Source organism: Platichthys flesus, chromosome 7 (genome assembly GCF_949316205.1).
Source record: "Platichthys flesus chromosome 7, fPlaFle2.1, whole genome shotgun sequence".
Lineage (NCBI taxonomy): Eukaryota > Metazoa > Chordata > Actinopteri > Pleuronectiformes > Pleuronectidae > Platichthys > Platichthys flesus.
In genome coordinates, this window is record NC_084951.1 from 22,830,074 (window position 1) to 22,855,354 (window position 25,281).

At 41.9% G+C, this 25,281-nt stretch overlaps 2 protein-coding genes across 2 annotated transcripts in view; one reads left to right on the forward strand and one right to left on the reverse strand.

Annotated features, from left to right (window-relative positions):
* Positions 1-590: 590 nt before the first annotated feature.
* dnajc11a (DnaJ (Hsp40) homolog, subfamily C, member 11a) lies at positions 591-8,657 on the reverse strand. The gene is made up of 16 exons (XM_062392473.1): positions 8,525-8,657; positions 7,205-7,334; positions 7,000-7,073; positions 6,099-6,200; positions 5,837-5,965; positions 5,626-5,748; positions 5,377-5,450; positions 5,099-5,288; positions 4,910-4,995; positions 4,622-4,738; positions 4,017-4,172; positions 3,817-3,886; positions 3,507-3,564; positions 1,628-1,770; positions 1,371-1,500; positions 591-1,050 (listed from the first exon to the last, which is right to left on the reverse strand). Exons 1-16 carry the CDS (start codon positions 8,594-8,596, stop codon positions 1,025-1,027), a joined length of 1,680 nt encoding a protein of 559 aa, XP_062248457.1. The 5' UTR covers positions 8,597-8,657; the 3' UTR covers positions 591-1,024.
* Positions 8,658-15,505: 6,848 nt separating this feature from the next.
* camta1a (calmodulin binding transcription activator 1a) overlaps positions 15,506-25,281 on the forward strand; it is a 272,323-nt gene continuing 262,547 nt past the window's right edge. The window contains exons 1-2 of the mRNA XM_062392299.1: positions 15,506-15,602; positions 25,039-25,142. Of these exons, the coding sequence (XP_062248283.1) occupies positions 15,530-15,602; positions 25,039-25,142 (177 nt within the window). The 5' untranslated portion in view covers positions 15,506-15,529. The remainder of the gene's footprint in view (positions 15,603-25,038; positions 25,143-25,281) is intronic.

The following is a 25,281-nucleotide window of genomic DNA, read 5'->3' on the forward strand; positions in this document are numbered from 1 at the left end:
GATATAACTTATTATATACTAAAGAAAAAAAAAGATGTCTGAAAGGTACATATAAGCTAAATAAATCTGACTTGACTAATGATTAGACAGAAGGTGAAATTGATTCACCTCTAGAAATAAATAATCTAATGACTAATTAACATCAAGAGGCACAGAGGATAATAAACCTGATATACATAGATTGACTTAATCAAGGAATCCTCAGTGTCTTCACATGATGTATTTCCAAGATGTTGTTTGTGTCTGTGCTTTTACATAATCCACTAATGATTCTTTAAAAAGAGCAGCTTTTAATTTTTCCCTGGAAGTAAAACAATCTTTGAGAAGATTCATGAAAGCCTCACCCTGTTATTAAGAAATTTAAAAAACAGGTGTCGAAAGGGAGAAGATCCACAGACTTCACTGAGGTTAACTGGCATATAAAATGCATTTTTCTATATTTTTGCCTTTCTCTAGAACATTTATATAATTGCCCAAATTCACACATTTCAGTTGTTTCCCCTTTTCATAAGAAAAATAATTAAATCTAACCAAAACAAGTTATCAAAGATATTTCCTCTTACAAAATCAAACCAAATTGTCAAACAACATTGGAGACACTTCTTTTTTAATAATATGGCAAATACACAGAGGTGCATTCATCTCTTCAATCACATAGGCACTGCAGTCTATGTACAATACAGTACATAGAACTTGATCATAAATTACAAGCGATACCAAAAATAAATGGATACCAGGGAGGCTCTGAGCCCTGAGAAGTGGGATGGTAGCCATTGATTTTGGAGTCACATTAGAATTTCAGGCAGGCCACAACCCCGTCTGTGGATACTGACTTAGGATCAGCCCAGTCTGTGACGCTCATACTCCGCTCTGCTTATTTAAATGAATATAAAGACAAAAAAGGTAAATGAACAATTTCTGAGTAACAGCGACTTAAACCAATGTTGCATCTAGAACACGTTTATCCAGCTTCCCTTTTCCACAGCCCAGAGTTGAGTCTTTTTGGTCAGCGGAGGAGCTCCTCCTATGTGTCGGCGTCGATCCTGTGAGCTGTGAAGGGGAAAAACAACAAGTAGAGGGAACATATTACGCCGGTGGCAGAAAGTACATCTCAGTGGATTTCAGGAGAAAGCAGAGATAAAATGTTCTGGGATGTGTTGCATCAAATACGTCTACAAAGGAAAACCCCCCTGCTGCCAGAAACATCTAGAACACGGGCCGGGGAGAAAGTTCAACATAACATATAAACGATCTATGAAATCATCAACCTGCCCTGAAACACACCTAATATCACAGCAATAGGAGCAAGAAGACAACACCCCCCCACACAAGGCAGCCACTGTGCTGTACACTAGATAAAAGGGACTCACATTGCTTTGGTATCCTGAGTGGCTCCGAGTCTCCTGACAGGACTTGATGCATGACTCCACGGAACTGATACAGCACCTTTAGGCTCTTCTCCTCCCCCACACAGGGGTCGTAGAAGCCAGGGAGTCCAGACTGGAGAAGAAAAAACATCACATCACTAAATCACCGTACAGCAAGTTGAGGAGATAAATCTGTTTCACATCATACTGACAAATCTGCGACGGTTTTGGAAAATCTTGTCCCGGATCAGTGCTCTCACCTTTGCGGCCTCGGTGAGGATGAGTTTGGAGTCCTTCACCAGACACTGCAGGGGCACGGTCACGTCAATGACCTTTGCCCTCTCGTGTCTTCTACTGTTGTCTGTCACAAACTTGCCGTACCAGGCGTTGAGGATGATGAGACCTGATTGAGGAGGAAGCATTGAGAATCTTTGACCATCCTCACACCACTATATATTTTGTATATAACACTATATCTGTACAGGAGAGCAGTGCCTGTCTAAAGTCCACAGTTACTCCCTTCTGTCTCTAAGCAGTACCCACGGTCAGGTTACAGATAAAGGACCAACCAACAGTTTATGTAGTGTCTACGTTCAGCAACTTTCATATCTTACTCAACTTCAACTCTTTTGTGTATTTAATCAGTGACCAGACGTAAGGACTCAATGTGATTTAGAACTTCAAACTTTAGGCTTAACTGTCCAATAGGATGCGAACAACTACATGTAACATAGAGAGTGACAGCATTTCTAGCCTTTCATGGATGTGCTGTTAGAATGGGTGACAGAAATAGAGGGAGATATACTGGGATGCTGTGGGAGACATCGTCAGACTTTGAGGGGGGGGGGGGTTGACAAATGCTCATGTTACTCTGTTGACGTTTGTATATTGCTCCACCTTCTAGTCTCCTTGATGCATCAAGTCTAAATTAAAACCTTCTGCATAAGACAGGGGTGTCCAAACAACGGCCCGTGTGCCATCTGCGGCCCGCCATAAATTTTAAATTGGCCCACCTCAAAAAAATAAAAATTAGCTGCTGCCTTAGTTCTCCTTTCACCAGCTTCCAGAAAACTTCCATAACATAGCAGATAGTTTTAATCAACTGGGAAATTCATGTATTAACTTCCTTTTTTTCACTTGGACTCAAAATGCTAATTATTCACTAACAGATAAAGCAGAGCCTGGTTTTTGGATGAACTGATATCAAGTCCCCACATTGATCAGAGAACAGTTTTAAGTGTAGACACAGTTTATAAAAACAGTGGAATTTGAGACTTTTGTAAGTACATAAAACAAAAAGTCAGAACAATTAATTTTAATTGCAAGCTGCATTAACGATAACCACGATGACTATTTCACATCAGTACTTCTATCTTAGTGAGGACACTCATTAACATTATACATTTACTAGCCCACATACCCTAACCATCAAAACGAAATGCCTTACCCTAACCCTGATTCTAACCTAACCCTTAAACCAAGTCTTAACCCTCAAACAATTGAAGACCGGACAAAATGTCCTCACTCCTTAAGGTCTATGCTCAAAATGGTCCTCACAAATATAGAAGTATAAGTACACGCACACTCAGAGCTATTAATTGTTAATCTAAAAGTGTTAAGTCTAGGGGACCTCTGATGACACTAAAATCAGAGCAACTTCCACTGTCACAGGTGTCATACGCCAAATTATCCCTTTCCAAACTCCCCCAGGGTGAAAATTATACTGTCTGCTGAGAGGCAACTAAAACGCCCCGATAACCACCAGTCGGAAAATGGATCATTAAAAATATCCACTGAGATCTATTAGTCTATCAAATGTTTTAATCCTGATTAAAAATCTGCCCATATCTCCACAAAAATCCACCTGAATATTATCAGTGTCCACAAAGCACATCTGCTATGGACAGTGCATTGAAATCCGGTCAAACATGAGTCATTGGGGAAATAAAACAAAAAGGCAACTTCCTCTGCTAGCGATGGGAAAGGAGTCAGTTGCCAATTACCTTATTCCCCGTGTTTAAAAAAACAGAAAACTGCATATACCCATTAATTTTGTTGTAAAAGAGATATAAGAGAATCATACTGTTTCATAACCTGCAGTAAATCATAAGTTCATCCTTTAAACATGACTGATCTTACCCATTCTGGACTCCTCAGTTTCAATTATCCTGCGCACAGACTCCTGCATGAGCAAGACCTTAGGAGATGAGAAAGTGAGAGAGAGGGAGACAAACACAATCAGGTTTCATATGGATCATATGGATTAAACAAATGAAATTCAATGAGACTTTGCATTTTATCTAATTCTGTCTCGGCCCCTTCGTCTGAATGTTCTGGGATTTATAATGTTTCTTGAAAGTCAAAATCAAATGCCTGCATCTCTTATCCAACACTAAACCACAATCTAGGATAATCAACAGAGCTGCAATTCAGCCTGTAAAACACTCACTGCTCCTTCTGCCTCCTGTTTTTTTCTGGCGATATTAGAGGCCGAGCTTTCCCGGTGCTTCTCCAGGTCTCTGTTGAGATAGAAGTTAAATGGAGATATAAAAATGAACTCGTAAAATCCAGCCATAATAATACATGCGGTGCTACATCCAATAACATTTCTTGCATGAATCAACCGACTTAAAAATGAAGGTTTCTTACTCCTCCTTCTGGGCCCGCACGTAGGGCCGAATAACAAGCCGCTGGATGGCGAGGTAGAAAACCAATGGTCCAACTGTGGCGTAAAATACAGCACTCGGCAGGATCTGGTCGGTCAGGTGAATCGGGAAGAAGTACGTCTGGCTGGCTCTGTTTAGCCTGTGGGCAGAGAGCTGGTATCAGTATTTATAATCCAACCGGCTGCTGAAATAAGTCACTGTGTGTAATTTTGAGAATTTTTTGGGCTGATAATAAATGACATGATCACACATTGAAAAAATTATAAACTTTTGTATTGTCTCAGCTTGTCTCTGCCTTAAACTGAAAATGCCATCAATTGAAAATACACACTCTCAGATAGACAGTGAACTGATTGTTTCAAAGAGCATTTATCTTGAGATCTAGCCTGGATATACACATATGGGTCCAATCCTGTGTGTACATCCTCAAAGATGCTTCAACCCCCCCCCAACACAGACACAATTCGATCTGAATGGCTAATTATCTTTTGTCTTAATTGTCATGGGTGCCATGGCATCATCGGTATGAGAGAAAACCCTCTGGAATCTACACCAAACAGGCAAATGGGAGCAAAGAGCCACACTTACTTGATCTTGAGGGAGACACCTTGAGGCACTCCCACGCTGACGGTGGCCCCCAGGACGCTGTGTCGACTGATCTTCCTCTCAATACCGTACTCCACCACGGTGCCGAAGAAACCTGATCTGCAACACAAAGATGTGGCCGCTGCCTCTTATCCTGCACTCAAGACTGGAATTGGTTTTCTCACAGGAACGCACAACTCACTATGACGCATAACAGATTCACCAAAACATCTATATCATAATGAACTACATTGTGGTCTTGATAATGCACAATACACAATGACAGCATACTTTACGGAGCCCTTAATCTTCGTCTGATCGTCATCTTGGAACTTGTACTGGTAGCTCATCATCATAAAGGTTTGAGGAATGCCAATCTGCAGAGACAAAGAGTAAATGTTCAGTCACAACCCTGACAAGCGTGTGTTGATTTAATGGCGTCGTGGCACCTAAAGTTAAACAGAACTGCTGGCTGCTAACCTGCACTGCGAGGGTGAAATGGCTGCTCTTGGTGTCCCTGACGATGCTGGTGTTCATAGAGGACTGGATCCCCCATCGCCACTGCAGGTAGCCCATAGTGTTCTTATCTAGGTGACGGGCCAGAACTGTGGTGACCCCGGGACGCACGCCTCGAGATGAAAACTGCAGGCCGCACTGAGCCGTCACAAAGCTAAAAGTCAAGTGGATAAAATCAGTATGCTTCATGATGTGGTTAAAAAAAAAATGCACAACTTTTGTCTGGCACTTCCAAAACCTACCATCGAGGTGTTAAGTTTCGGAATATCTTCATCCCTAAGAGAGGTCCGTGGGTGTCTCCAGCACCTAACTCTACCTGCGTCACACAAACGAGAAATGTTTAAATTGTCAGTGCATGTTGTACCACAGAGGCAGACAGATGCTTTGTGAAGAGGAGGACACAGGGAGTGTGACACAAAATCTGTCCCAGTTTGCCATCGTTTGAAATTACAAATGGAGCATGTGTGGTGCCCAGGGAGAATGCAGCGTACCTCTCCCCAGCCCTTAGCCGAGGTGACTCTTCTCAAGGCCAAGTTAATGTTGCCACCTCCATTTCCATTGTGGGTCGACAGGGAGCCGGACAAAACGGCTGTGTCTTTTGTAGTGAGAGGAGCCTGCAGGAGGACATGTAAAACGTTAAGCTTTACCATGAAACACACATGGTTAACATCACTTAAAGACTTGTTTGGATTCTCTCATCACCTCTATGGATTGTGATATGTGCATCTTGTTGATTTCCACGTGTGGGACTCCCCCTCCGGCCTCATCATCATAGTCCTCCTCATATCTGTCAAAGAGGTCCGTGGCATCGATACCCACACTAATCGTTCCCTGTGAATAATAAGTGCAGGAATTAATACCAAGTTAATTAATAATATACGTAATATGGACAAGACTCTAAATTACTTTTTTTTCTACTTTTTGTTCAGTTAAGTACGAGGCCTGTTATCTTCCCTGAACATACCTTTGGGTTGGTCCTTTGCTGAAGTCTTCTCTCTTCTCTCTCTATCTGAAGACGCTCATACTCTTCTCGGATCTCTGCAGGGGTTCTTTTCCTCTCCACCACCTGGGGCAAGAAGATATGATTTGAATGCAAAGCGAAAAGGAGGATTGGCTGCTTCAGAGGTTGCAGATAAAAAGTTAGAGTAAGAGTAATTTCACAGGTAATTCATGCTCCGGAATGTTCTCCCTGTGTAAATATATATATAAAGTATCATATTTTGTTCTCTTGAACATTGAGGGCTTTAGATGAGGCAAAACACTGACTATTCCATGGAGGTTTGAGGAAGCGATGTCATGTAGGGACAGTAAATTCGTGAGGTAGGAATACAGGCTCCAAGTTAAAAGACATTTTTAAAAACATAGTGCGCAACAACCGCAAACTTAAAATCACATTTTTATGCTCCATGTCGTCAACATAGTCCAAAGTCAAAAGATTATCAAATGTTCAAAAACTGACATATATAGATTTCTGCCAAGAGCATTCCAATTTACAAAGATGTCCTCATTAAAAAATATTGATAATGTAAACACACTTGTCCACCACAAGGTATATCTTGTGGTGGTCACTTATATAAGATTACTAATGCCACCTCTTTTTTATTGATCACATTTGTATCATAAGCTATTTGATTGATGATAATTACACCTATGAATGGAGTTCTCTGACTTTGAGAAGCCATCTATCACAGGACACATTTGAAAGAGCCTTTAAAATGCAGCGTCCGAACAATGCAGCCCCTGAATTGAGACACAGCTATTACATATTTTGAGTCTAATAAATGGTGGACTATCACATCAATAGCCATTGTTTTACAAGTGGTAGCTTGTTAGTTAATTATCAGCAACTACAGAAATGGACTTACCTCCCATCCTTCAACATCAAGTCCTCGCTTGCCATAGATATCATAGATAGCCCGTGACTGTGGATCACGGAGCACTAGAAACCGAGAAAAAACATTAATATCCACAAGTAATATAGTTCAGGTCTCTAAATACTTTAATTAAGATCACAACATTAGCTTCATGTGTTGCTGCATCTGCATGATGTTTCCAAAAACCGTTGCTCACCTTCATAAGCTTCATGTACGAGGTTAAACAGCTGTTCTGCTTGTACTTTTAGCTCAGGGTCCCGGTGTTTGTCTGGATGATAGAGCATGCATAACCGCCTGTACGCTGCCTTCAGTTCATCCTGTGTAGCCTGAAGCCAAATATTGAAAAAGTGTGAGAGAGAAACCTTGCAGGGAAACTTAAAAACAAACAAACACAGGAGTAAACAAAAACACAGCGTGGTGTTGCTACAGTTGAACTCAGACACTAGCAACTTAGTTTACGGATCACGTAACACATCAATAAGAAACTCCACCAGCCCTGCTTTAACACCCTGCAGTGTTTAGAGGACGTGTCACGAACAATCTAGATAGAGAGATGCAGATGTTGCTTTGATTTGATTGGTTATAAATTAGTTAGGATCAAACAGCATACAGTTCAAAAGTCTTTTACCAATCACAGGCATAGAAACCCTCACATATTTTGTGTTTTCCTGCATTCATGAAAAAGTGAGGGTACCCCTGACTGATTTACATATCCTGTTGTTTTTGTGTATAAGGAAATACAATCATTGCAAAACATTAAACTAAATATTTAAATGCTGATTAAATAAAAACCAGTGCTTCTTTATATTTCTCAAACTAACTAAGCACTGGTTTATTAGGGTACCTGGATTATTGCACATCTCACAGTTCACGACAAATGAATGAATTAAGACAAGTGTGTAAAAATTTGAAGAATGTGCATATGTTGTATATTTACTTTAAGTTGGGAGAACTAAACTTTTTTTCCCTAGTACTGTTGAATGAAAGTATCATTTAGCTTCACTTCAGACTTGTAATATTTGTCTTATAAACTTGACAAGTTAGTTAAACTTTAGTCAGCGTGCAGCACATCGTGTCCCTGATTTGAGTAAACTTCTAAAAAGGAAATGAACATAACTTATTTCGCATGTGAGAGTTAGATGTCACGTCACAGCACATGGTGACAGTATAATCGGTTTGCACGGTGAAATCTTTGAGGACTCGGGACAGCAGCGTGTCCCGAGTCCGGGCGAAATCACACAGAAACTGAAACTGACAGTCAGTGGTTTAGCATTAGCTGCTAACTACAGCCGCACTGAGGTCGCAGCCGATCAGTCAGTTGTCTGGTTGCCTCGCAAAGTACCGACCGAGGAGTCACAGCACACAAACCAATGTCGAGGGTCACACGCTAGCCACCTAGCTGCCGTTAAGTCAGATCACAAGAGCCGCGGATCGGCGGGAGCCGGCGAAAGTTCCCGGAGTCTGAGCTCAAAGCTCCCGCACACATATGTGCTCAGATCCCGGCGTGTTACTGTACCTCTCTCCGGACGTTTAGCAAGGAGTAAAAATCATCACTGTCGATCTCATCCTCGTCCAAGGAAGACGCCATGTTTACACCCGGTCATTGCTTCTTCGTGTGATTTACGTCACCCCACACACTTGGCCGCGCTCTGTGTCGCCCCCGTGCGTCAGGGCTGAATTACAACGACCATGCTGTGTTTACGTTCTTTATTGTGCGTGTGTCTTTTTTATATAAAACTTTTAATGATCAAAACTTTTATTTTCACCGTTAACGATGTTACAAGAAATTGTACGTTCACACTAATATCGTGTGTAAATATGAAAATAAATATTGAAGTGATGTTTTTATATTGAAGCCAAACAACAGTTTTACTTAATTAATTAAATGTTTTCTCAATTTTAATTTGTGTTTATTTCTTAACTTTTTTAAAAACAACATTTCTATGTTACTCAATCTTCAGTGTTTAGGTAAAATAATAAAAAGAGTTGTATGAATTTATTGTCAATAAATTAATTTAGCTTATTTACCAGATTGAAGATTCAACCAAATTTATGGTCACTCCAAAACAGTGGGTACATGGGAGGGAACAAAACAAAGCACTGAGGCTCCAGTAAAAAGCGATTAAATAGAAAACTAGAATCTAAAAAAACTAAGCAGAAGCAGCAAATAAATAATTAAAAAAGGGATATATTTTCCACTTCCTGTCCACACAGGAGCTAATCAGGACCATAGGTTGAGAAAAACCACTTCCCTACATTAGGTCTTTCATTAGAATCATTGTTACTTTCTCTGTGATGACACCGAGCCGTCGACTGCACCAGGCACACACGCAGCAGAGGAGCTGTCCTTTCAGCACCACCACCTCCAACTATACACAGTGCGTTTCTGCACCGGTGGCCACCAGCCTGTTAACACCGGGTGAAGGCTGTCCTTAAGTGCAGCAGGTGACACAAGTGCCAAAAGCAAAGTCTATGAAGCACAGTGATCTGTAATTAAATTGCCTGCAGTCATTTAACGCAGCCCGCACTGTTCTCTAGCCTACATAACTGCACCATTATGGTAGGTGTTTGAGACTTGATGGCACAATGGACCGAAATTAAAGCGATTGCATCCGGGGAACTGGTCGTCACATTGACAGAACGGTTTAGATGGACTCCATCAAAAGCTCCCATCGTCCACGTCTCCTGAAAAAAACCCTGCAGCCTTCAGTGTGGTGCTGATATCTGAAATCAGACAGACGTGTTTACAAGGGAACAAACAAGTCCACAGTTTTTAAAAATGTAATCTGACATTTGGACACTTGATTGACAGACTGTGCAGACTGTTACTACAGTTTGATATGCCTCAAACGTTTGGTTGGTTGTTTTTTCAGTGAACAATTTGCACCCAGGAGTCTCTGGGAAAGTAAGAAAAGGAACTAAACTTAAACTTAAAATCAACACATGCAAAAATGTATGCTCATTTGTTGTGATAAATTATTATCTAAAAAAACATATTACAATCCTTATATCATTCATTAAAAATAACACAAACACATTCACTGTCTGTCATCTTGGGGTCATTTAGTGTCTCTTTGAGGTCATGGGGTCCCCTCAGTCAGAGTGACTGTTTAAATCCCATAGAGAATAGTTAAAAAACAAAAATGCCAAAAAAACACACAATGAAATGAATAATGACCACAAAGTGATGTTGATGACCACAAAAAGGCACAAATTGACCACAAAGAAAGACAAAATGCCCACAGAGACACACAATGGCTGCAATGTGATGCAAAGGAGACACAAATTGGCCACAAAGAGACACATAATGACCACAAAGAGACAGAAAATGACTGGAGAGAGGCAGAATTAGACACAAAATGACCACAAAGATACTGATAATAACCTCAAAGACAGACAAAATAACCACAAAGGAACAGGAAATGATTGTAAACCATGTGTTTGTGTTGTTTTTAGTTTAGGAGGAGGATAGCAGAGGGCATTTTACCTGTGTGCACCCATTGGCTTTCTAATAATAGACAAACATTGAATAATCACAAATAAATTCGTTTTAATTGAGGATAAAAGCTGCAGCCTCCCCTGGTGATGATGAAGTTGTTTCTTTTTAATAAAACAACATGTCACCATGTTTAAACAGGAGCGTCACATCAGACCTGCAGAGCCTCTGAGCTCCATGTTCAGGTGAGAGAGGATGTGTGTTTGTGTTGTTTTTAGTCTTCTCAAGTCTGGGGGGTCCCAAAAAGGAGGGGGGAGGTACCTGCACCCAGGGCCCTCTCATAATCTGTCTTATGTCACTCAGGGAAGGACAAACATTTAATGAATTAGTTCTAATTGAGGTTAAAGGCTGCAGCCTCACCGGGTGATGAGAAAGTTGTTTCTTTTTGATATAACAACATGTCACCATCTTTAAACATGAGCGTCACGTCAGATCTGCAGCGCCTCTGAGCTCCTTTATGTTGACATGAAGTCTAGAGGAGACCGTGTTATGCTGAGGGGAGATGTGTTTGTGCTGTTTTCTGTCTTCTCCAGTCTGGAGGGTCCTAGAGGGGGGAATTATGGGGGGGGTCTCATAACTCTAACCCTGTCTTATGTCACTCAGAGATGGACAAACCTTTATTGAATTATCTTTCATTGAGGCGGACGGTGAGATAGAGACAGGAGATGTGTTTGTGCTGTTTTGAGTCTGGGGGTTATAGGAGGGGGGAGGTATGGGGGGCTTTCACCTGTCTGCACCCAGGGCCGTCTCATAATCAGTTTATGTCATTAAGGGATGGACAAAACCTTTAGTGAATGAGTTTTAATTGAGGAAAAAGAATGACGTTGAGACATAGAGAAGATGTTAAGGTGAGGGGAGATGTGTTTGTGTTGTTTTTAGTCTTTTCCAGTCTGGGGGTCAGAGGAAAGGTATGTGGGTCTTTCACCTTTCTGCACCCAGGGCTGTATCATCATCTGTCTCATCATCTGTCTCATCATCTGTCTCATCGTGTCTCTCAAGGGAGGACAAACCTTTGAGGAACCAGTCTCAGTCACTAGTCTCACCTGGCTGATGAAGTTGTTTCTTTTCTGTCAGAACAACACGTCACCATGTTGAGCATCACATCAGACCTGCAGCGCCTCTCAGCTGCTTCATATTCACCGGAATAAAAAAACGAAAGAACCGAATACACGGTGTAAATGTGAGGGGGGTGGGGGGGTCTGTCACTCACCTGCTCTCAGCCAATGGTAAGTTCTCCTCGGTCGGACCGACTCGCCGCCCGCTCCTCCGGTCCCTCCTCGTGCTGTCCTCGCCGTGCACGCGCGTGGTACCCACGGTCGTGAGGAGGAGGAGGATGTTGCGCGTGAAGGGGAAATGGCTGCCGAAAACAAGCCGGAAGGTAAGAGGACTATAATGGGATTAATTCACTAGTATCACCGCCGTCGTGGGGCTTTTCCGGAGCGGTCGCATCCCGGCGAGGGGACGAGGCGAGCTTGGCGGGGAGCGGAGGTTTTTTTTCGCCGGAGAACGGCTCCGCTATCCCGCTCCGAACAGGCGGCTAAAACGTGGAGACATCACCTAGCCGGCTAGTATTAGCTTGCCTTCTAGCCCCGGCTACTATTCCCGGTGTAGCCCCCCGCACGGTGGACGCTCCAACGCGGGGACGAACAGCCCGGACAGTCCGCCTGGTGACAGCGAAAAGTACCGCGCTGGTTCCGCTCGGGGTCGTTGTCAAGCCGGGAGAAAATCCAAGTAGTTAACAACAAGGCTAAGTTAATGACAACATGTCAGCGGCAACTTCTTCCCTCGTTTCCCCGGCTTCCACGCAGCCTGGCTCGGGTTAGTTTCTGTGTCAGCGCGGCTCCTCTCTGCGTTATGATTTTTTTAATTTTTGTTGGGAAAAATCATTCAAACAAAACATGTCTTGCCTTTAATAATGTCAGTGTTTAGTTTTTATTTTTGTTTCATTCCCTCATCGTTCACTTCAAGTCGTTTGACAATGATATGGAGGCAGAAGTGATGTGTTGTGTTTCTTTTTCTTTTTCTTTGTTTTCCAATGTGTTCGCGATGAGAATCAACACAACTCGCTGCTGAGATGAAAATGCCATCACAAGAAGCAGGGATGATGTTAGAATATTATTTATTTTTTTTTATCTACCAGCCTTGCCCATTACACTACTTTACTCACAGGAACGAAATGCTTTTTTAAATTCGTAACGCTCCTCATCCTGTTTCTTACGGCTCACTAAGTCAAAATGAAATGCATTAGACTCACTTATTTCCTTTTTAGTGGGGTGTTTTACTGCGGAGCATATGCATAGGAGATCTGTTCTCATTCAGATACAGTCCCCTGGAATGTTTGGGTGAGGAATTAAACACAACGTCTTTATGAAGTTATAAGATAAGATCAAACACATCAGCTCTAAAGGGGAGTGTTTTACTGGGTTTAAACCATTTGGGCTGGATTGGTTTTATTTGAGAAAGGATGGTAATTTCAGCTGATTAAAAACAGAAAGCATATATTTCGGCAGTGCTTCGTTTTTAAATGTTGAACTTTTATGTGGCAGAATGATGGGGCAGCTTTCTTTTCGAAACTTGTTGTCTCTTTAAAAAAAAAAAATTGATTTATATTATGGCTCAAGCAGAAGACTCACACCCCGGGTCTTTAAAATTGTCTGCAGACCGAAATGAGAAAGAGACGAGCACAAAAATAATAAAAAAAAAGGATTTCTCCATCAATCGTTAGGGCCAGATGTTTCCGAGCTGTTCGTAATGTTTTGTGGCAGGCTTCAAATTTGAACAGACTTCTGTCGGAGTTTAGTGTCAGTAACCTCAAACACAAATTCCTTTTGATGCAGAATTACTTTAATGCCTCAAATGAGTGTAAACAAAGTACCTGCCTCCATATGAGGGGAGAAGATAAAACGCTGGGATTTCAGTTGTTTGGATGTCAGTGTGCCAACCACTAAACCCTGTCCCACCAGGGGGTGGTATTGAGCTGCTCAAAGCACACTTAGAGTGTACGAGGGATCAGTCTGTGGCTATGACAAAAAAATGAAGACATCTGGTTTTATGATAGTAATGACTTCACTGTGGTGTATAGGCCTAATGTGTTCATCTACATAGCTGAACTTAACAAATAGTCTCCAGTTGTTAATCTTGATTCCCGTCCAACACAGGCAGCGCTCACTGAAAACCCTCACGTGAAAGTCCCCTCGCTGAGCAGGTTAAGTTATTTTCAGTGTTCCTGTGAGGCCGGTCAGTGGAAAAAGGAGTAGGAGGAGGAGGAGGAGAGGGAGGAAGAGGAGCATAGAGAGAAAGCGGGAGGGTCATATCTTAATGTAAATGTAATGCCGCCTCATGCAAACCTGGCTCTTAAAGCTTTTACGTAGAAACTCTCACGCTGAATCTTGTCTCCTGGATCCAGTTTTTTCTCACTTTTGGCCGTTCATTAATGTAGAACAGGCTTTTTCAACAGGCTTCATCACTGTTACAGTTTTTACATGACATGCTGGCGGATGTCAGGAGAGCACAGAGAGAGCTGAACAGTGTTCCTTAACCTTTTGTCCTTGTGGTCTATGCAGGCAGCGCAGCTCTCTTAGTTGTTTGGCAGGTCTTATGATGGCCCATAACAACTGAGGGTTACATCTTGGCATTCAACCCAAGGGCCAGGGCCTAGTCTCATTCAGCGGTGTAATGTTTTCATCCTGGGGTAATTCTCTACAGCCTAACTGATTGTCAGGGTCCTCGGGGTCCTTTTTCCCCCTCCTTCACACTCATAAACAGCACAGAGGGTCCAATACTTTAACTACCAGGGCTGGAGGCCACAGAAGAGACAGGCTTGATATGTCTTAGCCGGAGACTGCTCCGGATAAAACTACAGCCAATTGTCTCGAATCCAACAGAGCAGAGACTCATTCAAACATTGCTGTGCAGGAGCCAAATGTGAGAAATGAAGCAGCACCTTTGTAAACACAAGCAAGCACGCAGTTATTGTGGCGTCAGGACTTAAAAGAAAACGTTGTAAATATTAAAAGTTGTAAGTATTCACACTCTGGAGTTGGATCTCTAAACTGTCAGTGTGTCACTTCATGAGTCTAAAGCAGTTGGAGCAACAGACGCACAACAGACACATCAACAAAGGCTGCTTTTTCGTAAAAAACGTGAATCCAGCCTCGCTCTCTCAGCTGCGCCGCGAGTCAAATTTCTCTTCTTTATTTTCAAGTGGGTGCAGTCTAAAAAAGTTTAGACTTCATGATGTTATCATTTCAATCAAAGTTCAGGGCGAAGCGGCAGCGAAACATCAAGTAAGCATGCAGTCAGCCATTAACTTACAAAAGTGCTTGTGCAGCAATGGTGTAAATGTTTCTCCGCTGTTTTTGTAAAGAAGGATGAATTTAACCTCCTCGTGATGTCGGACGACTCACTTTGCTCTCGCAGTTTTGTGTTGAATCAGGCATTACGTTTTTTCTTTTCTTTACTTATTTCTTCTTCTCCAACCATTTAATTGAATCAGTGAGGTGTGGATGGATGGGACCCCGGGTTCGGTCTGTGGTTCCTGGGACGAATCACTCCTAATGCCTGCCTGTAATAGACCTTTACCGACTGCTTTGCACGGCCACATGATTGATTGTATTGATTAATCCGCTTTACCGGTGATGCAATAGGGAGTATTATTGACCCGCATCAAAGCCTCACTGACCCTTATTACCGTCCTTGCTTCGCCTAGGCCTAAGAATAGAAAAATTGACACAACTCACTCTTTTTAAATAGACAAAATGATTCACTGTGATTCATCATCATCACCATCATTATTATTATTGTTGTTGTTGTTGTTGTTATTATTATTATTAATGTCATATATTGTGTAAGAGCTCTTGTGTGTTTTTTAAATGTATTTCAATACAATGTCTAGCTCTGTTGATACTGCTTGCATGGGGAGTTTGCTTAGTAATCACAGGCTGGCAGAATGCTTCTTTTCCTCGATCTTCTCTACTTTTCTCTTTGCCTCCTGAAGGACTGAAGAAAGTTCGTAATCCGGATCGAATGTACAGATCAGCAGTGTGTTATGCTGGCCATGGTCCACCTAAGAGTATCAGTGATGACACAGAGATGAACAGTAAGAGTCAGTTATTAATACTGCATTGCCGCTCCAAGAAGCCACTAGCTGGCCAATCTATTATTCATTCATCGATTCATTTATTTACTTCTTGATTTCATCCGTACCCATGCTGCCCCCCCCCCCCCCCTCCCTCTTCTTCTTTTCTTCTCCTCCAACACAACATCCCCTCCGGCTGCTCTGTTGATTGAAGTGTCTGCTTTACGGGATCACGCTGTCAATAGCTGAAGTGCTGTTGTTAACTAAGAGTGATTGTTTCAGGTTAAGGCCAGGGGATCAGGACCTGAGCGGACCCTCGGAGAGAAAGCTTACACTTTGAGCCATCAATTATGGGCCTGTACTTGCCTCTCCCCGCTTCTCTTCAAGCTTTTTTTTGATGGGTGAAGAGAAAAGAAAATCAACCAAAGTGTGCACTGTGCAGCGTGACTTGAAAACCCTGCAAAATCAATTTGTGTTTGGCCGAAAAATATTTACAAGGCGCTGAAAAATTTGTATCCTGTGATATTTTCTTCCTTCAAATGGATTAATCTTTGCCCCTGCTTCCCCTCTCATTACATTTAATGCGCCACAAGATCTGTGGACCAGGGGCAAAGAACAAAGACAGCACAACATCATAGCTGAGGTTTAGTTTTTTTTTATGACTTGTAAAAACCAGCTTCTGTGGGCGCAACTGCTTCACTGCGCTGACAAGCCTGTGCACAAGTGCTATTTTCGTGGCCAAAACAAATCAGTCAGAAATGTAGGCCAAAGTCCTGATGTTATTTGTGGGTGAGTTTCCCTTCATTCCTCCTCAGAGGAACTGTCTGAATTTTTAGCCTCTGTCTCTTCACCCATTGAAAAAGCTGTCCTCTGTGAAGCAGATTGTTTCTCAGCAGAAAGGAGCCCGTTCACTGTTAATGAATACACCCGTCCCTTCACTGCTGGAAGACTGTTGATCCAGACTAGAGACTGGGTAATTAAGTGTGCTTGTGTATTGTCATTTCTAAATAGAGCATCTGAAATCACCCTCAGACCTTTTTTCAGACTCGTCACTCGATATCTGGAACTGGGTGAGCTCGGCTGCACTGAATTTTCTCTGTATTTTTTTAACAGCGAACGTTTTCAGAGATTTAATGGCAGGGGACTGCTTGTGCAGATCTATGAAACAGCGACTCAGCCTGTAACAGGGACATTGTTGATAGACTTTTGCGTTGCCCCCTCATGTGTGACAGCTGTGACTGACAATACGTTATGCCAGTCTTGCTATTTTCCTTCATGTTATTGCGTGATATTACAGTATCCTGCACCCGTGTCAGACACCCAGTTTAATGCATTCAGCCCCGAGGTTTTCTGCCCCTCTCCTTCTGCCTCACCAGGACACTCCAGCAGAGTAGAGCAGCTCAAACAGGCAGGTAAACCATTGATCTGAGTAATCGTCTGAGTAATTGTGGGAGTAGTTATGATACAGAAAGAAAGGCTTTGTTTGTGTGCATGTGTAGGCAAGAGGAAGAAAGTGAAAGAGAGCAAGAGAGAGGCAAGCAGAGAGAGAGAGAGAGAGAGAGAGAAAGAGAGAGAGAGACCTCACCTCTGCTCTCCTTGAGATGGGATTTTTATGGATGGGTGAGCTCGGTGAGGGCTGAGAACACATAAAGAGTCATTTTCAGTTTGTTGCAGGCAGTTAACCGTGTGTGCATGTTTGTTGAACTTCCAGTAATAGGCCCGGGCTTTCTATTTTTCCTTTTTTTTCAGCTGTTTGACTTTTTGACAGTCTTCCCTTATTATACTATATTACACATAGTGTGTCTAGCGCATAGCCACTGAGGGAATGTAAACAATGTAATTGTAAACAATGTAGGCTGCCACGCTGCAGATGCTGCATCTCGTTTGGTCGCAGCACAATTGCGTAAGCAATGATGTCCGTTGAGATTTAGTGTAAATTCGAATCTATCACATGCACTCAGACTCTTTCATCCTTTCCCACTGAGTAAAAAATAACACATAATTTTGCATCTGTGAAACAGCTGTTGTGTGTGTGTGTGTGTGTGTGTTTGTTTTGCAGGCCAAACGCTCTTTCTAGATGCTTCTGCAACAAGCAATGAAATGTTCTCTTTGTTGTAGTTCGTTGTAACATAGCAACGCCATGGTGAGATTCAGCAGACATTTTTTTTTCTAACGCTTGTGGGCGGTTAGTAATTTCCCCGTATGTGAGAGTGTTATCGAACAGGCTATAGGCCAAATGATAAAGATAATTGGTTTCCCAGTCCTAAACTAACACAGGCTATATAGTAAGTCTACATACTCCTGTCCGTGTCCCCATCTAGAGCCATCAGGCTGTGAGGAGAGTGGCCCCTGGACTATAGGCCAATCACTGTTATTACTACCAGGGAAATATGACACTGCCTAAATTGTCCTGTGTTGTAGTGAAGCTCAGTTCAGGATCTCCCACAAGAAGCAGGCTACAGACTCTGGTCTAATTCAGGATCAACAACTCTCCTTTTTATATAAGGTATAAAATCCAGAAGAATCTCTCTGGTAAGGCCGAACAGTCCCTGTAGGAAACCAAATTTTAATTAAAAAAATTCCTACTTTCGTGAATATTAGTCCACTAAATATGCTAAATTATTCTGAGATATCAACAAAATAGTTGAAGGACATCAACCAAAATTGAAAGGGACAGACAGATAAATGCAGACACAACCTCCTGGCAGAAATAATGATTCAGATACTCATGACCTGTGGAAGTGTCTTGAAATGTGAGATGTTGGACGATGATATAAAACCGAAAAAGAGACACAATCGAAAAACTGTCACAGAAAAAAAGACTCAAAAGTTTTCCTCTCCATGTGTCAGAGTATTTGGAATGACTTCTGTATTAGGGATTAATATTTGTAATGATAGATATTTGCTTAAAAACAGTGTGAATGGAGCTTCCATGTCACGACCGCAGATTATTAGTGATGTTATGAAGAGTTTTTGGCTCTTAGCTGAATCACAGGAAAGTGTCCTAACCTGAAGGCAACAGGGGCAGTATCCCATTAGTGTAAATGTCACTGCAGTAGCTTCCCGCAGGTTAACCCCCCTCCTTTACTTTCCTTTTCTCTTCTTCTTCCTCTTCTTCATCTTCTTCTTCCACGCCTCACAACCAGACTCATCATTTTCTATTGACAGCTTGTCATCACTTGACCACTGCACCTCGGCTCTCTGAATAAATCTCTGTTTCACATTTTAAACCACATTATTTTTTCTTTGTTTTGGGTGTCTCATTGTCTACATTATGTTTTCAACTGTCAACATTCAACTGTATGAGCTCTAGGTTCAGTTTGTCACTGGACTGGATTGACGTCTTGCCTGCTAGAGATCATTATAAATACTGTATAACCCATTCCATGCCCTCCGAATGTAGATTGATTCCATTCAGACGCTCAACCTCATGTTTCAGCATCTCACCGAATGTATTTTTTTTTTTTTATATATATCATAATATACTTACTGCATGTAAGTAGAATGTGTAATATATCTCTGTGCATGCTGTGAATTAATGTCATTTTGTCTTTTTGTTTTTCTGTACATGTATGTTTTTTGTGCACAACTAAAGAAAATGGTTTTTCTTTTCTTTCAAATCTCCTGCTAGTGATGAAAGTACAATGATAAAATAACAAGTGATGTTTCTACAGTTTCTGTCTGTCTCCCTCTGACTATTAAAGTGTTCTTCTGTCCATATAAAATGGGGATTAAATGATCAAAATATCGGTTACTCCTGCTAATGAGTTAGTTGCAGGGGGTGTTTAAGGATGACAGCGCGTCACCAGGTTAAACAATGCTGCTACTGCCTTTTCTTTCTTTGAACAGACTCGGTGTTGGCACTTAAAATAAAGATACAGTATTTGACGTTGCATTAAGAAATATGCAAAACAGGTAATTCTCACAAGATGTCAATGTGACAGATTTATTCCTGTCGTTAGTCTCTGCATCCGGGAAGAGCTCCTCTGCAAATGGATGGTTGTTTTTTTGTGTCGTCTTCATGCAGCATCATTCACTACCACCGATAAGTTGTTAACTAGTTGCTTGGCTACGGTTTATGTGCAGCAGATTGGGTGTGTTTTTTTTTGTTTTTTTTTACGGTAGCATAACATGTCACACCCTAGTTGATGAAATATGTCTGAGCTAAGATCTTTTGGTTAACCATGCTAATTCTGGTCCAGCCCAGTGAGTGGATCATGAGCCTGATTCAGTTTCACTGTGCTTCCTTCCCGAGCGGAGGTGAGAGCTAAATGTTTATCCACAGGAATGTTTGCTCTTCTGTGATTCACCTCCCACTTGTTTCAGGTATAGCTCCAAAAGTGCAGATAGTGTTACACTGCTCCTCACATCCTTAAGCCATATTAGCCACTAAACTGTTGTGGAATAAAACGTTGGCATTCAGACCAGTTACTTTGGATATGCACCGCCAGCAGCGATTTGTTGAATGATCTATAGCCAAAACATTAGCTTGCAATTTCTCCACAATGTGGGCACGGATTAAAAAGAAAAACTGTCACTCCCAGAGCGCTCTGAGACAGAGAGGGAAGAGAGAGGGTTTGCGTTCAGGGCTCAGATATTGATTAAAGATTTGTTTTTGTCAGCCTTTCCAGTCTCATGACCCTCGCTCCCGTCTCTAGGGTGGGGCTGGAGCAAGCTAGCATGACAGATACCCCTTAAATTCAGCCCAAGTGTTTGCTTAGCAGCCAGGATCAGTGATAATCCAAACATCAGCGCACAGAAATATATATATACCTTCATACACGTTCGACAGAGGGTGATGAGAATTAGGAAGGCACGTGCCACTGTTCAAAACACGAATGGCAACATGAAAGCTGCAGACCTGTAGCCTCTGCACTGAAAAGAGGTCCTCCCTCTTTAGCCTTTTGGATGTGAGCTTGCTCATCAAGACCCAGAATGTAATTGGCTCCAGTGTGCCAGCTCAGCTCGGCTCATCCTCTCGTATAACAAGCTCTGGTATCAGCCTGTCTTGCACTTTTAGTGTTTTACAATCAAATAGTAGGTTTCTGTGTATCCCTTTCTTGGCTAATGTACACACAGTCATTAAGGCTGCTGTTTGGACTTAATATTAAAACGTACAGGGGAAAGCACTGGAAATGCAAAAGAAGCAGAGTTCCCTTCAAGCTTTGATCCATTTACATTTTCAAAGCCACATTTTTGTCGGTAATTTGTTGTTTATACACTGATCTTCTCAGACAATTAGATCATGAAGAAGTTGTCTATAATCTATTAATGTATTCCAAATCTGGCATACAAGGTATTCCCCAAAGGGCTGTTTTCAGCTCATGCACACACAGTATATGTGGATTTCCATGCCACAGTGTACAAATTAGCAAGCAGCACTTTGTTGTGGCTGCTCATGGTTCCTCCTTCTCATCTGTGGAAATGTCTGGTGGAAGGAACCGAAGGCATATGGCAGCTGAAATATTATTACTGTGGATAAATGGCAGCTGAAAGTTGGAGTTATGAGAGTGTAATGCAGCAGAAAAGAAACCTCAGCGCTCAACGGTTACAGTGAGTTTGCTTTTTGTGTCCCATGAGAGCCCAGCAAGAAACGTTCTTATGTAAACAAGGCCCCTCTCATGTTGGACAAGGGCTCCCGGATTAGAGACGGCCAACACTCAACAGCTGAATAACAAGTGTCACATCTAAAACACATGGTTTATTTAACAGCACGAGCGTAGTGGACGATTTGAAACACGACAGTAGTTAGCCTATACAGCTCTCTCTAGTGTGCTTCGTCCATTACAACAACAGGTATGCTACACATGTGCGCAGTTTAACATAAATATACTGTGAACATCCAGATATCTTAGCAGTATTTTACAGTTTAAATCATGAGATATACCCTGATTACATTAAATATTTGGCTGGAAATGACTTGCAGTCGATATATGTGCTGAATCCTTGATCCATGGACATTAACAGATACTTGGCTTGTTCCCTGGTGCTGCTCTGCCAGACTTGTCCTGCAGCCATATTTGCTTCTTGCTGGGTTTGGAGGAGTGTTGCCTTCAGACTGGATCTTCTGCAAGAGGAGCAGATGCTTAGGTGGATTGAGGTCCAGTGACAGACTTGGCCAGTCAAGAACATTTCATAGTTTGGCTGTAATAAATCTAAATGGCTGCTCTAGAAATAGAGGGACTGTGAGTGCAAGTGGGGACCATGAAGCACTGAAAGACAGCACTTTAAGACTTGAGGCAAAGGCTATGTGAGGTGAAAGGGAACAGTGCATGTTCGTTTGTAGTCTGGTCCTTTGACTTTTTAAATCTTGAATATCTAAAGAAAAAGATTTTCCCAAATATTCCAGACATTGTCAGAGAGCCTTTTCTACAGTATCAGAGTATCCACAGATAATTGTCTTAGTTCATCCATAGGAGAATTGAATGAATAGATAACTCAGCCAACAACTATTTGCTGTCGCTGGAATTTGGGCAGAAATTCAGGTTTTCATTGAAAACGCCTGAAATAGAGCTTTGACTATTCCATACACTCACATAACTTTAACTGGCTGTTTTAAAATTACTTTATCAGGTTATAAAACATGCAAAAAGGGCAAGTGAAATATTATAGGCTCCTACAGAAAACACAATATTCCCCAGAATATGTCCAGTGGAAGAGAGTCCAGTAATGTCTTCAATATATATTAGGTGGTCATGAGAATGTCCTCATTAACAGGCTTAAGACTTCTCGCATCATTTAATGTAGTTACATACACATTAGTAATCTGATCACACCCTATTTATTCAATTTTAGAAGTGTTTACGTAAGGTTAAAGGATTAACAGAAACCCAGCTAACACATGAGTCCTGCCGGGTTTACAGGTTGCTCTGCTGCTTGGGGGGTTGTTAGCTGACACATACAACACCGGGATTTCAAAGTAAAATGCAGTCATGTGGTAGTTGTTTCACCTTTCATGTGCACAGCACACTTAACTGAGATGTGTTTTGCATAATTCAGGGTTCCGTGGCTCAGAGAGTTGTAAAGCCGGTAACACTCTGCACAGAGACATGTTGTGCAATGACCGGTGTAATTATAAGGTTGTGAAATGATTAAAACCAAGCGAGAGACTACAGTTTTCATTCTATCTGTCAGAAGCCTCGATGTTTCATGTTCAGCTCATCCACAGTATTTTAGCCTGCTGGCAGATTGAGCAGACGAATCCTCCTGCGGTAGATTCCGATCCCGACTCTTTTGGCGATAAAATCCTCTACTTGCTTGAGACATATTCCAATCTAACCCCTGTCAGCTGTTGATGGTGTCACAGGAGGCGGTGCCAGGGGGCAGCACTGAATCCTGAATAATCCGCCCAGAGACAGACATATGTATCTGCTGCTGCTGCGAAGAGGGGACTCTTCAGATCACATGTCATCGGATGGGAGATGGAGAAAACTTTGGTCCGACCCACGCTGTAGCCGAGTGTGGACCGAGAGCCATTTTTTCCATTTTGGAGTGGGCTTCAGTTTTTGGCTCCTCTTGACCCTTTTATTAGACGATAATGAAAGTTTGACCGTGCATCAAAATGAGACTACAACTTCTTGATTAGTTTCCTTTTGAATAACAAAAAGTCTGCTCGCACAAAAAAACCAGCCCCCTTCTGTCTATGCTGCCTCTCTGATAATTCAGCTGCAGCATGTTTTCTACTTCTGACAGTGGAAGTGCTCCGGTACCAAGGAGCAGATGTTGTATGTGATTCTTAATTGGGCATAGCGGATGATTACAGATACCTGTGCAGCTGATATAAAACAGAGTGTACACGCAAAATTATAGGTACAGATGGAAATGGTAAATACTACACATCTACCCGTGTGTTCCTCTGGGAGCGGTGATGTGCCACCTCGCGCGTTATACCGCGGAGCGACTGTGTTCACTGAGGTTTCTGGGCAGTGGCACTCTGTTCCCGCTGTGACGCACATCAAGCTACAAGCATCGTCTTATATCCTCATGATCATTATTTGTATTGGCTTTTAAAGTGGTGTTTCTCTGCGGTTGAACTTTTTCTTTATTTTCCTACAATCAACCAGTGACACCGGCTCCCCCAGGGATCCATAGTCAACACTCATTTTCAAGCTTTTTCCTCTTTCTCCCTTTTACTCACCCATTTCCCCCCCCTAGTATCCAAACCTGCAGTTATATAAATATGAAAGAATGTGCCTCGGTCTATGTTATTTGGTTTTTAGCTTTGGTTTATTTCCCAGCTAAATTGCGTTGCATAAATGCAGCATTTTGCATCACTTCCCGCGAATGTATTTACATGAAATCCACACACATTAAAACTGAATAACAGATTAATTTGCACATGCTGGAACATTTACCTGGATTTACTAACTACAGGCAATATTTAGGGGCTCGATTTACACTTGTAGATGCATTAGAAGTGAGGCATATACAAAAAGATTAAAGGTTCACAGTGGGTGTGATGGGGGGTTGGGTGAGGTGGATGGAACAGCCTAAACTTTATTGGCAGCTACGGTGAAAAAGAGAAGCTCATATTCTTGGCAGGCCTCGTCTGGATGATGCACAAGCTAAAATATTTCCTCAATGACACAATCTGACACAAGTCTTTCCACCCTCTGTTATGAACCATACATCTTTTCTACACTGACTTTTTTACCCATGTTGATGCACCAGAGATTGAGTATTTTTTTTCACTAGCACTGTCTTCGACCCCCCCAGTGATTGACAATTTCAGACTTTTCTGCTTTTGCTGTCATTGCTACTGATAAACTAGGATTATGTCCAAGTAAGCCTATATCTCCTGTTCTATTAAAACTGTAATAGGGTTCTTTATGATATTATAAATTCAACACTTTCTGTCTACCTAAACAAGTATAGTTTGTTCACACATTATCCATCTCCATATTTTACCTGACAGAAAGCACTGGAATTAATTCAACATTTGAATGCATTCATGCATGATTGTGTCCTTAACCCCTACTGTTTTACAATACTCATGAACTGATTGTTAAATCTAAATTATGGATTGAGCGACATGCATTATGATGTAAGCATTGGGCCTGGTAATTGTAATTATTTCCCTTATTAATATACCACATTCTGGCGTGCAGCGCACAGGCCCCCTTACTAAATCCCCATACGCTGTAAAATCACTCAAGGGTGTTTATTGTGTCTAAATAATGAATAGACACAGCCTTTACAAGTTGACAGTGAAAAATTTCTGGTGAACTCCCCTGATACTATGCATTTCACAGTAAAATAATCTAGCCAAGCAGAAAATAAAATGCAGGCAGTCCTCTCTTATTTCTTAAATGAATTTCCTAATTTGATTTGTGATAGTTATTTTACAGTGAGCATTTTGTGACAGAGAGACGGACGGCCTGATAAAGAGGGAGACGAGCGAGTCAATGAGGTATAAAGCCTGTGCTAAACTTCCTGTTTTGCGTTGCTCTTGTTGCAGATGAACATGGACATTTGAAAATATACCTGCCCAAGAAGCTGCTTGAATGTCTACCAAAATGCACCTCGCTGCCAAAGGAGAGACACCGGTGGAACACTAATGAGGTAAGGCTACTGCTCTTTAGCATACCACTTTCTTCTCAATCCATCTCTTTACAAAGGTGCCCGTCTAAAAGACATCCTATTCTCCAAGGCCCTTCTCAGGTTTGTAAGACGTGTGAACTCCCTTCAAAGCAACGCGATG